Source organism: Chlorocebus sabaeus, chromosome 15 (assembly GCF_047675955.1).
Source record: "Chlorocebus sabaeus isolate Y175 chromosome 15, mChlSab1.0.hap1, whole genome shotgun sequence".
NCBI classification, from domain to species: Eukaryota; Metazoa; Chordata; class Mammalia; order Primates; family Cercopithecidae; genus Chlorocebus; species Chlorocebus sabaeus.
The window spans coordinates 40,415,922-40,428,685 of record NC_132918.1 but is presented as its reverse complement, the minus strand read 5'-3'; the positions used below and the strand labels follow the sequence as shown (position 1 = coordinate 40,428,685).

Sequence of the window (12,764 nt, the reverse complement as noted above, 5' to 3'; positions counted from 1 at the left end):
CAGTAAATATTTGAGTGAGTGAAATAATACATTGGATGCATAACTTTGGAAAAGTCGCTTTATCTCTCTGGGTTTCATTTTCCCCCCTTCATCTATAAAATACAAGTTTTGACTAACCAAGTCTCTAGTTCTCAAATTACTGCATTAAAAGTTAGAAAGATACAGTTATTTTAGTCAATTCCATTGTAAACACCAGTGCAAACTTGGACATTGATATCTGGTGGCATTTCTTGATTTTAAGGTAGTTAGGCTTATAGGTTATCTAGACTGTTTTTGTAAAAAGCAATATTAAACTTTTTTTATGTTTGCTTTTGCTTTTTTGGTGTAAAGAAAGGATTTATAAAAATTTTTGCAGAGAAAGCAATTGTGGCAGAATATTAATATGTGATGAATCTAGATGAAGTGTTTATGTAAGATCTTTATACTATTCTTGCACCTTTAATAAATTTGAAATTATATTAAATTAGTAATTGAACTCAGAAAAGCCCAGCATATAGTGAGACAGAATAAAAAGTACAACAATGGTAATAATAAAACATTAGGTGGATGTTAAGGATAGTATTTGGAGATTTATAAGTTCACTTAAGTATAGAGATTTGCATCTCTTTGCAAAATATTTAGACTTGTAAGGGACATTCATTCTAAGTGTAAAGGAAATATTCACTATAAAGAAAGACTGGTGAATTTCTCACTTACCGCTCCCCCACCCCCCCCAAAAAAAAACAGGTTTTCTTAAATTGAGATCTACTCATATTTTTTACCATTTTACCCTGTCAAATAGAAACTCCATGCTGTTCCTTTGGGTTGGTAGTAGTGGTTATCGTTTTTTTTCCTTGATTGACAAAGCTGGCACCTCAGGGTTTACTGTAACTTAATTACTGACCCTACTTCCTCTGTACCAAGTGGTACCTTATATTTATCTGTTCCTTAACTTAGAATTTAGTGAACTTTAGTGTTTAACAATATTACCTGAATTTGTAAGCTCTTCTGTTGATATAATGGTACCATCTTCTTTTTTTCTCTCATATGCACTCTGGTGGCATATTTCCTTTTTTTTTTTTTTTTTTTTTTTTTTTTGGCTGGTGCAACATATATCTGAAAGTAAGTTGCTTAAGAGACTTTAGAGACTTTCATCTCTAGAGTAATGATAAGGATTTTCTGTCCATATTACTGAAAATTATGTTCCCAATCTTCATTTTCCTTTGCAAAGTAGAATCAAATTTTAGAGTTAGAAGGGATCTAAGTCTAAGTTCCTTTTGTTGTGCTTGGGCAAACAAGTTTGCCTGGTTAGGGGCAGAATGGGAATAAGAACCAGAGTTTCATTCTCTCATGCCTTGATTTTTTTTTTTTTTTTTTAAAGTCTTGTGTCCCAAATTTGAAAGTCTCTAGTTCAGATGAATAAGAATTGTTTTCATTTCACTATTTATGCAAGTAATTGATACTCCCCCAAAATGGCCAAATCTGTGTGAGAGCTCAAAGTATGCTGAATGTGAATAGGTATTTGCTGTTGTCCAACAGTAACCCAAATCTATAAAGTTTAATGTTCTTTTTTTCTTTCTACCTTAAAAAAAATCAGGCCGCATTACTGGCATATATAAAGTTTAATGTCTTAATGGAAGGATTTGAGGGGGTGGTAACTGAAATATGTGAAATGTATTATTAAAAAATTCCATGTATTTGTCATCCTGGTTCAATTATTATGAATTTGTGACTGATTTTGAGAAAAATTTGTCATCTTGATAATTTTTAGGCTTTATCTAACTACAAAATAAATCTAGGTATATGCTAAATGACTTAATAGAAACACTTATTTTTTCTGCAGTGTCTCCTGAGGTTATAGGCGGGTGTTTGAGGAGTACATGCGGGTTATCAGCCAGCGGTACCCAGACATCCGCATTGAAGGAGAGAATTACCTCCCTCAACCAATATATAGGTAAGAAATTTTAATAACTTAAAAGGAAAATAATTTATTTGATTTTATAAATGTTTGTGAATTGGTTTAATTAGCTGTCCTTAGTTATTGTAATTACTTAGTTGGTTATAATAATATACAGAGAATGCTGTTTTATATATAACAAGTTTATTTGACCCAATATAGAAGGCTTTTTCTTTAAGAAGGAATTAGGGTCATTTCAGAGATGGCAACCCTTCTAAAGATGTATTTTCCTGTGTATTTTTAATTGTAGAAATAGAATAACAATCCTAAATTTTTACAGAAACTGGTATTCTGTGTTTCATAAAATAATAGTATTTTTAAAGGCCAATTCTATATAAATTTGTGGGTTAATTTTTCAGTTTATTTTAAATATATTAAACTTTTTTGTTTTAAAATTGCACAATAAACTTTAATTGCTTTCTTTTTTTTTTTTTTTTTTTTTTTTTTGAGATGGAGTCTTGCTCTATCACCCAGGCTGGAGTGCAGTGGCACAATCTCTGCTCACTACAAGCTCCGCCTCCCGGGTTGACGCCATTCTCCTGCCTCAGCCTCCTGAGTAACTGGGACTACAAGCGCCCGCCACCACGCTCGGCAATTTTTTTTATATTTTTAGTAGAGACGGGGTTTCACCGTATTAGCCAGGAAGATCTTGATCTCCTGACCTCGTGATCCGCCCGCCTCGGCCTCCCAAAGTGCTGGGATTACAGGCTTGAGCCACCGTGCCCAGCCTGCTTTTTCTATAAGTAACTTTTAGATTTGGTGTCTAGAAAATCTTTACATACACTTGAATTACTAAATTTTAAAATAGGTTGGAAATTGTGGCTTCTGATTATTTTTTTTCTTTTCTTTTGATAGACACATAGCATCTTTCCTATCAGTCTTCAAACTAGTATTAATAGGCTTAATAATTGTTGGCAAGGATCCTTTTGCTTTCTTTGGCATGCAAGCTCCTAGCATCTGGCAGTGGGGCCAAGAAAATAAGGTATGTAACTTAATAGCTTTGGTAACTGTAGGTTTTTACATTGTCAATGAAATATTCTAATAAATTTTCTTATTTTGAATACTTGTTATTGATTCAACTGTTAACGTGTATTATTTTAATTTATACCTGTTTTATCTCTGGGGAAGTCACTTAACCTCCTTTGACCTTCATTTCTATATTGATATATTAAGAATGATTAGGTCTTATCCTTTTTAATTTTGGGGGACAGGGAGGTGTTAGTTTAGTATAACCTGGGCACAAAATAATTTGTTATCTGATTTTGATTGTATTACTTAGGTCAAATCGTATCCAACAAAACATATATACATAATGTAGACCTTTTAAACCAATTAATGTCATATTAGTGGGTTGATTCACATTAAAAAGGGGATTCCCATTAACTTGTTCTTATCAAAACTCATCTGTCTTTTTTTAAATTCTTTATCCTTTGCCTCTTCTGTTTATGGATCTGTTTGAATAATTGCCTGAAAGAAACAATATAAATATACTTAAGAACTTTGTGCTGTTTCTCTTTTCCTTTGTAGGGTCTTGTTGCCGCATACATTCTTTCTAGATTACTCTTATTTTAATTTATTTTTTTATTTTTATTTTTTTTGTTGTTTTTGAGACGGAGTCTCGCTCTGTCGCCTGGGCTGGAGTGCAGTGGCCAGATCTCAGCTCACTGCAACCTCCCCAGGTTCACGCCATTCTCCTGCCTCAGCCTCCCGAGTAACTGGGACTACAGGCGCCCGCCACCTCGCCCGGCTAGTTTTTTGTATTTTTTAGTAGAGACAGGGTTTCACTGTGTTAGCCAGGATGGTCTCGATCTCCTGACCTCATGATCCGCCCGTCTCGGCCTCCCAAAGTGCTGGGATTACAGGCTTGAGCCACCGCGCCCGGCCATTTTAATTTATTTTACTTAAAATAATTTTTTTCTGGAGGGCTTACCATCCTGTCTAAAATGTGTCTAATTTTTATTTTTCTCATGGATTAGATTTTTCTAGGCTTCCTTTTATGAAGTCTTCTTTTTTGGAGTCTTCTATCTGGTCTTGTCCTTTAATTCTAGGCTGAATACATTTAGCGGACTCCTGCGTAGCTGTACTTCTTTTTCTTTGGTAACCATTTCTTCCAGTAACAGGCAGGACTTCTTAATATAAATATCTTCAAGTGATATCTCTAATTGAAATATATGTCTACCTGGTAGGTTTTATGACATTTCCTTGTGTATTGTTCCCATGAAAATATACTTAACATTCCCAAATGGTAGAGTAATTCCTGTAAAAACAAACCCCACCTAGCTCCTGTGGGGTAGTAGGGAAAGCTCTTTCTCATCTGCTGTGAACATTTGATTTATTTTTCTGAAACAGCTTGCTGTGAATTGGCATTCTCACTGCATCCTACTTTTAGTCCAGTGATTTTGTTAAAGTAAAACTTTGCTGGCCAACAAGAAACACCTCGCCACTTTTAGGAGAGTATAGATTTGCCTTTGAAAGGTGAATGAATGTGCTTTGATATGCCTGTGCTTTCTAACGTACTTTATTAGTTTGACTTAAAATGATTTGTTTGAAACATATACAGGTTGTATTGAATATTATATGGAGTTACTAATTTTGCATCACAAGTCTCTTATGAATTCATATATTATAAAAATGGTAACGTGAACTCTTATGCTTGTATTTTTTTGTTTAGCTTATTAAGGCTATTATGAAATCTCTTAGAAATTCTGTGTACATTATGAATATCATCTATAAATGCTTCAGCATGTGTAGAGCTGCAAATTAATATTGGTTTACTTTTGCTTTATGTATGGTATCTGAACATACGGAATAACAGTAATAGTTTTTATGGGAACTTTTAAAGTAGATTGAAAAGAGCATTTGCCAAAAATGACTTTGCCTGTTGTGCTTAATTATATTTTCTTTTAGGTCTATGCATGTATGATGGTTTTCTTCTTGAGCAACATGATTGAGAACCAGTGTATGTCAACAGGTGCATTTGAGATAACTTTAAATGGTAGGTTCTGAATAGTTTGCATTTTGTGATAGATTTTAAATGATTTATAATGAGTATCAAGCTTTTATCTTTTATAATAGAAACTTCTTTAGTGTTTGTATAAAAATAAGTTTATTTGAAAATTCAGGAGATAGAATTTAGAAAATTTTAACTTTTTTTTTTTTAAATTCGCTCCCTCAGCTTAATCTCTTTACCTCTACTGGAACTTCACATCTTTGAATTCCTTGAGGAGTTGGCCCTCTTCTTATATCGGATTGTCTCTGTGAACTTTATGTACTCCCATGGCTTTAAAATAACATCTGTATGATGATCCCTAAATGTATATCTGTCAGTCTCCTAAAATGCTGTGCTCAGGAATCTTAAACATAACCTATTCTAAAATAAACGCTTGCTAACTTCTCCTTCCTATAATGTCTGTAAACTCTTTTGCTCCTCCTCTGACATTTCTCATTTATTTAATGACACCATCATTTGTCTACTCAGTTGCCCATGCCAGAAACCTATGATAATATCATCGTCTTCCCTACTCCCCCTATTTAATGGATTACCAAGTCTTCTCAATTCCACCTCCTAAATTTTTCAAAAATCTACCTTCTGTTCATCTTAACTACCACCACCCTAGTCCAGGCCACAATTAACTTATTACCCTTTTCTACATTCTCTAAACCAGGGGTTGGCAAATATGGCCTATGAGCTAACAATGTTTTTTACACTTTTTGGTTAAAAAAAATAAAAGTAATATTTTGTGACACATGGAAACTATATGAAATTCAAACTTCTTTGCTTATAACTAAAGTTTTGAGTTGCATCAATGAAAAATTCATAGAAATTTATATTATGTAAGTACCTATATAATGTTCTTGATTTTTATCTCTTGGTCTATAAAGCGTAAAATATTTAGCTTCTGCCTTCTTACAGAAAAATTGACCGATATCTGTTCTAAACAATGACTTTTTTTGGGGGGGGGAGGACGGAGTCTAGCTGTGTCGCCCAGGCTGGAGTGCAGTGGTGCAATCTCAACTCACTGCAAGCTCTGCCTCCCGGGTTCACACCATTCTCCTGTCTCAGCCTCCCACGTAGCTGGGACTACAGGTGCCCACCACCACACCTGGCTAATTTTTTGTATTTTTGGTAGAGACAGAGTTTCACCCTGTCAGCCAGGATGGTCTTGATCTCCTGATGTCATGATCCATCTGCCTAGGCCTCCCAAAGTGCTGGGATTACAGGCAACTGCGCCCAGCCTAAACAATAACTTTTTTAATGCAAATTTTATCTTGCTGCTTGAGTGTTCCCAATTCATTAAATGACTTGACTTTTTTCTCAAGATAAAGACTAGAACATTTAATGTGGCCAAAAAGCTCTGTATTATCTAGTTTAGCGGTTAGCAAAGGTCTTATGGATCTTATCCTCTGCTGCTTGTTTTGTAAATAAAGCTTTATTAATAATAAACCATGTCCATTTGTTTATGCATTGCTACAACTGCATTTTTAGGCTACAAGAGTTAAATAGCTGTGTCAGAGACTGTGTATCTTCCCTAGCCCAAAATGTTTATTCTCTGTCCCTTTACAGTTTATTGACCCCAGTCTAATCCTTTCCACCTTCCCATCTTCCCTTATATCACTCCTCTTCTATATTTCTCTCAGCTATGCTGATTTTCTCTTACATTTCATGTGCCAAGCTCCTTTCTGGTCTTTACATTTCTGTTCTCTCCCTCAAAGGTTTTCTACGCTCATGAATCCCCACTCTGTCATGGTAATTTTTCTTTATCTTTTAGATCTCATTTAAATGATACTCTTTATCTGACTAGACAGGGACAGCCTTGTGTGTATGTCCCTCCTAGTACTGTAGTGCCTTTCAGTTTTAGCTCTAAGTACACAGTTGTAATTTTGTAGCCATTTGTGTAGTTCTTTTGACATTTTCACTACTGGAATGTAAATTCCCTAAGAGCAAGCAGTGTACTTTTTTGCTTACTTTTGTATCCCCATTTGTGTACATAGATGATAAATATTTGTGGGATGAATGCATGTTATAAAATCATCTTTAATTTTTTGGGGGACGGTGCCATTTATTTTTATAGATGTACCTGTGTGGTCTAAGCTGGAATCTGGTCATCTTCCATCCATGCAACAACTTGTTCAAATTCTTGACAATGAAATGAAGCTCAATGTGCATATGGATTCAATCCCACACCATCGATCATAGCACCACCTATCAGCACTGAAAACTCTTTTGTAAGTTGTTTAAAATATAGCTAATGTATAGGCTCCTGTTTATTCTTATGACTCAGCAAGTTAGTAAATATTACGTATATTATTGTTACGCGCATCTGTGTGAAGAGACCACCAAACAGGCTTTGTGTGAGCAATAAAGCTTTTTAATCACCTGGGTGCAGGCGGGCTGAGTCTGAAAAGAGAGTCAGCGAAGGGAGATAAGGGTGGGGCCATTTTATAGGATTTGGGTAGGTAAAGGATAATTACAGTCAAAGGGGGGTTGTTCTCTGGCGGGCAGGAGTGGGAGTCACAAGGTGCTCAGTGGGGGAACTTTTTGAGCCAGGATGAGCCAGGAAAAGGACTTTCACAAGATAATGTCATCACTTAAGGCAAGGACCAGCCATTTTCACTTCTTTTGTGGTAGAATGTCATCAGTTAAGGCGGGGCAGGGCATTTTCACTTCTTCTGTGATTCCTCAGTTACTTCAGGCCATCTGGGCGTATAAGTGCAAGTCACAGGGGATGTGATGGCTTGGCTTGGGCTCAGAGGCCTGACAATTATCACTTGAGTTTTCAATTTAAGATTAAACAGAGGGATGTGTTCTTCATTAAAATGTTGAAGTGTATGAAGAGAGTTTGGACCTGCCAAAATAAAGTCAGGTTGTTAGTAATTTTATCTTCAAGGCTTAATAATTGGGTCTGAAACACCTTATTTTCTTTGCTCTAAATTCCTAATGGCCAGAGTTGATATATTATGCTAGAGGTGTGTGTACTTCCTGTCCTTACCTTCAAGTAATTAGTTCCTGAGAGTATGCAAATTCTTTGAACATACTCCAGATAAAAAATTTATAGGCTAATGTGTGAACACAGAGAGGTATTAGTTAACTTTTACTTAGCGGAGTTGTTTTCAGTTTCTTTCTGATCAGTGAATTGACTTTCTAAAGAGTTTTTATGAGTGATTTTTGAAATAAAATATTCTTTTTTCTGTATATCTTTCAGGCATTAAGGGATCATTGCAAGAGCAGCGTGACTGACATTATGAAGGCCTGTACTGAAGACAGCAAGCTGTTAGTACAGACCAGATGCTTTCTTGGCAGGCTCGTTGTACCTCTTGGAAAACCTCAATGCAAGATAGTTTTTCAGTGCTGGCATATTTTGGAATTCTGCACATTCATGGAGTGCAATAATACTGTATAGTTTTCCCTACCCCCCACAAAATCACCCAGTTAATGTGTGTTGTTTGTTTTTTTTTTTTTCAGGTAGATATTACTACCTGTAACATTTTTTCTTAGTCGTATTTGAAAAAGTAGAAAATTGAGTTACAATTTGATTTTTTTTCCAAAGATGTCTGTTAAATCTGTTGTGCTTTTATATAAATGTTTGTTTTTTATAGTTTAAAATTGATTCTTTGGGAATCCAGTTGAAGTTCCCAAATACTTTATAAGAGTTTATCAGACATCTCTAATTTGGCCATGTCCGGTTTATATAGTTTACAAAATATAGCAGATGCAAGATTATGGGGGAAATCCTATATTCAGAGTACTCTACAAATTTTTGTGTATGTGTGTATGTGCGTGTGATTACCAGAGAACTACTAAAAAAAAAACCAACTGCTTTTTAAATCCTATTGTGTAGTTCAAGTGTCATGCCTTGACCAATCTAATGAGTTGATTAATTAACTGGGCCTTTATACTTAACTAAATAAAAAACTAAGCAGATATGAGTTAAATTTAAAAGTTTCAATTTATTGCTCAGTGTACCTGTTAACATTATATTTAACAATTGTCTGCTGAAATTTTTGTTTTTGATTTATGGATAATTTCATAAGAGTACACACTTTAGATATACAAATAATAGGTTCATTTACCATCTGTAGGATCATTGAAACTCATCTCACTAAAGAAAGTTCACTTGACCCTCTTTACAGCATTGATATTAGGTGAACAGAAATTACCTGACTAATAATTTGTTTAACATCATATATCAGAATTTTACTGTATATGATGAACAAAACTTAAAATTTTTTAAATTTAATTTTTAAATACTGTTTCAGAGTTCTAAAAAGGCAGTTTTTTAAAAAACTTAAATTGTTAAAAACTGGAAGAATAACTTAGCAGAAATAGAACCAGAATGTAGAAAAATAGTCATGTAACAGCAGTCATAACATACTTCAGCTTCCATATAGGAATAGAAGTGGTAGAGCCAAAAGTGATTTAGGGAAAAATTATAAAGGTACAGGTTGAGTATCCCTTTTCCAAAAATGCTTGGGACAAGAAATATTTCAGATTTCATAATTTTTTCAAAGTTTGGAATATTTGCATTATACTTCCAGTTGGGCATCCCAAATATGAAATCTGAAATGTTCCATGAGCATTTCCTTTAAGTGTCATGTTGGCACTCAGAAAGGTTCAACATTGAGTCCACCTAACACTTAGGTGTTAAAAGACCTAACTTTCTGTAACATTTAACCTTATAGTTTGTCATTGAATATTTGTTGAATGCATGTCAGGTAATGGTCTTGATTGTGATAGCTTCAAGGTGGAACATACTGTAATCTCCAGATGCTAGGAAGTTAGTTTAATAATTTACTGCAGAAAATGATTAAATGACTGTCCTTTTAATTAAGAGTGTGGAGCCATTAACCTCAGTTCTTCATATAGTGACAAGAGTCCTTAGAGATTGTTATTCAAGTTCCTTAGAAATTGTTATTCAGGTATAACATCATCTTTGACTAGAGCTTGAAATCTTGTTATCTGATTGTGTACCACTCCAAATTCCCTGCCTTCTGCAAGTTGAATGTCTTGCTGAATGTGTCTAGGGGTTCATCTTCAGTAATCGACATTCCACTAGTGCCACAGTTAACTTCATGACATGTAGACATTCAAAACTTGAGCCTTGGATGTTCCTGTGGACCTGACAGTTAAAAATATAAAGAACCTAAGATTCAAATACAACTTTCTCTGTTTGCCTTGGGTTGAATAACTTGTCTTTTGGAGAATAGCTTTAAGTGGCTTAGACACTGATAAAATTCAGCTATATTGTTGACACTCATCTGTTTTGTCTTATGCTTAGCCATATTTAAATCTTGACTTTAATAGAGTCTAGTGAAAAAATGAGTGGGAAGAATGAATATAAAAGTAATAATATAAGGAAAAAGGGAAAGTAAACTATTTAGAATGTAGTTTTGTTATATTCCCAACATTTCAATATTTATTAGTTACTTATAAATTACTGTGGCAGTGTAGTTTATAAATGTCTGTGCACTATATTAATTAGAAGACCATAGAACATGCCAGCAGGTTGGCTAATGCTATGGGGGTTTTTAACACAGTTGCCATTGTGGAAGAAATTATTTGGTACATTAATAAAAAAAATTGGTAAAACATGGCTTTATACCTCAGTGTGTAAGAAGTGCAAGACAAATATGCTTATTTCTTTTTCTAGAATGTAAGTGATATTATTTGCTTATGATACTAACACTATTAATGACAGGAGTCAGCCTTTATAGCTATCAAAGTATAATGAGATCCCAATGATGATCCTTTCTTACTTTGAATGTTAATTAGTTTGGGACTTTGATTGACTGGCAAACATTTTATCATTGTCAGAATTTAATTTAGGTTTCAAAAATAGCTTACAAGATTTTAAACATGGTGTGGTATTCTAAAGCCTTTTTTAAAAAAAGAGATCTTTTTGAAAGAAACAAATGAGGATTGTAAAGTTTGGGGACTTACCTCTGTAGCATTGTGAAAATAAACTTTTATTAAGCTGATTTGAAAGGAACTCCTACTTTGTGGAATTAAATCTACACTAGAGCACTTTATATGGTAACTATACTTGCAAAATTTTGCATTATAAAAATTATTGTCATTACTTTTTAATGGCTTCTTAACCTGACCAGTGTTTACCACCCACTGTCAGCCTGGCACTCAAGTCTTACCACCCTGTTGGACCTTACGCTACTTCTCAAGCCTTACAGTCTACTTGTGCTTCAGTGCTGCTGAACTGTCAATAGCTCTGTGATGTATTCTATGCTGGAGTGGTGCAAAGTGGAACAGTTTCCATCACTGTCTGTCTTTACCCCTAACCTGCAGAATTCCTGAAACACACTAACATCCTTAAATCTGGAGAGAAACAAAATGAATTAACTGGTATAGACAATTTAACAATCTCAGAAGAAAGAGCAAAGATCAGACTTTTTAAAAAAATTCAGCTGGCTCCTTTTCCCCTAGGCTTCAGAAAAGCAAATAGAAACAAATAGATCCACAGGCCAGGTGCAGTGGCTCATGGCTGGGAGACCAAGATGGGTGGATTGCTTGAGCCCAGGAGTTCAAGACCAGTCTGGGCAACATGGTGAAATTCTATCTCTACAAAAAAAAAATAGCCAAGCATGGTGGCATGCACCTGTAGGCCCAGCTACTTGGGAGACTGAGACAGGAGGATTGCTTAAGCCCAGGAGGTTGACGCTGCAGTGAGCCAAGATTATACCACTGCAGGTGACAGAGCAGGACCCTGCCTCAAAACAAAAAACAACAACAAAAAAGAGACAGAGCCAGCTCCAAACTGTATCTTGAAGAAAAATATGAACTGGTTTCAGATACAGTAGAAAGCTGTAAAGTCATCCATTCTATATCAAGACTAATAGAACGTTTTCTTTTGCCTCTGTTAAGCATGAGCAGAATAAAAAAGCATGCAGACAAACAGTAGTGGTTTTAAAATCTTAATGTGCTTAAAAATCACTGGGACAAATTTCTGGATCCCACTCCTAATGGTTTTGATTTAGTTGATCTGAAATGGTGCCAGGTAATTTGCATTTCAAACAAGCCTCAAAATAATGCAAATGCTGTTAGTCTGTGGTGTATACCAGGAGTCCCCAATCCTTGGACCATGGACTGGTAGTGGTCTGTGGCCTATTAGGAACCCAGCCACACACCAGGAGGTGAGTGGCAGGCAAGCAAGCATTACCTCCTGAACTTTGCCTCCTGTCAGACCAGTGCATTAGATTATCATAGGAGCCCAAATCCTAGCCTGCGAGGGATCTGGGTTGTGTGGTCCTTTTGAGAATTCTAATGCCTATGATCTGAGGTGGAACAGTTTCATCCCGAAACCATCCCCCCAACCCCCCCCCCCCCCCCCCCCCGTCTGTTCATGGAAAATTTGTCTTCCACAGAAAAAATTTGTCTTCCACAACCTTTTCCCTGGTGCCAGAAAAGGTTGGGGACCACTGGTCTACACTGAGTAGCGCCATACCACAGCAGAATGCAGAAGATTCATGACTCGTCCTAGACGCATCACATGTATAGAATGACGTAACACAAATTCAGCAAAATGGGAGCTCAGGAGATAAAAAGAATGATATGAGAGGGAGATTATGTTTCTAAGAAAACACTGACTTAATTGTCCCGTCTTAATCAATGCAACACATCCTTTCTTGTTTTCACTTTACAATCTTTTGCATGAATTTCTTTTAGAAGGAAGTGTTAAATCTTTGAGTATAATATAAAATAACTGGTTTTAATTGCCAGATTTTCTCAGAGCAAACCAGGCAATAGCACGCCTACATTATCCTTAATTTACAGTGACAACTGATTTTGATTTTCACATTAAATGAAAATCTATTTAAA

General features: G+C 35.4%; 1 protein-coding gene across 1 annotated transcript in view; it reads left to right on the top strand.

The window, feature by feature from the left end:
* Nucleotides 1-10,912, top strand: part of SELENOT (selenoprotein T) — a 34,194-nt gene extending 23,282 nt beyond the window's left edge. The window contains exons 2-6 of the mRNA XM_008008730.3: nt 1,823-1,933; nt 2,792-2,918; nt 4,844-4,931; nt 7,009-7,162; nt 8,140-10,912. Of these exons, the coding sequence (XP_008006921.2) occupies nt 1,823-1,933; nt 2,792-2,918; nt 4,844-4,931; nt 7,009-7,133 (451 nt within the window). The 3' untranslated portion in view covers nt 7,134-7,162; nt 8,140-10,912. The remainder of the gene's footprint in view (nt 1-1,822; nt 1,934-2,791; nt 2,919-4,843; nt 4,932-7,008; nt 7,163-8,139) is intronic.
* The last annotated feature ends 1,852 nt before the right edge of the window (nt 10,913-12,764 follow it).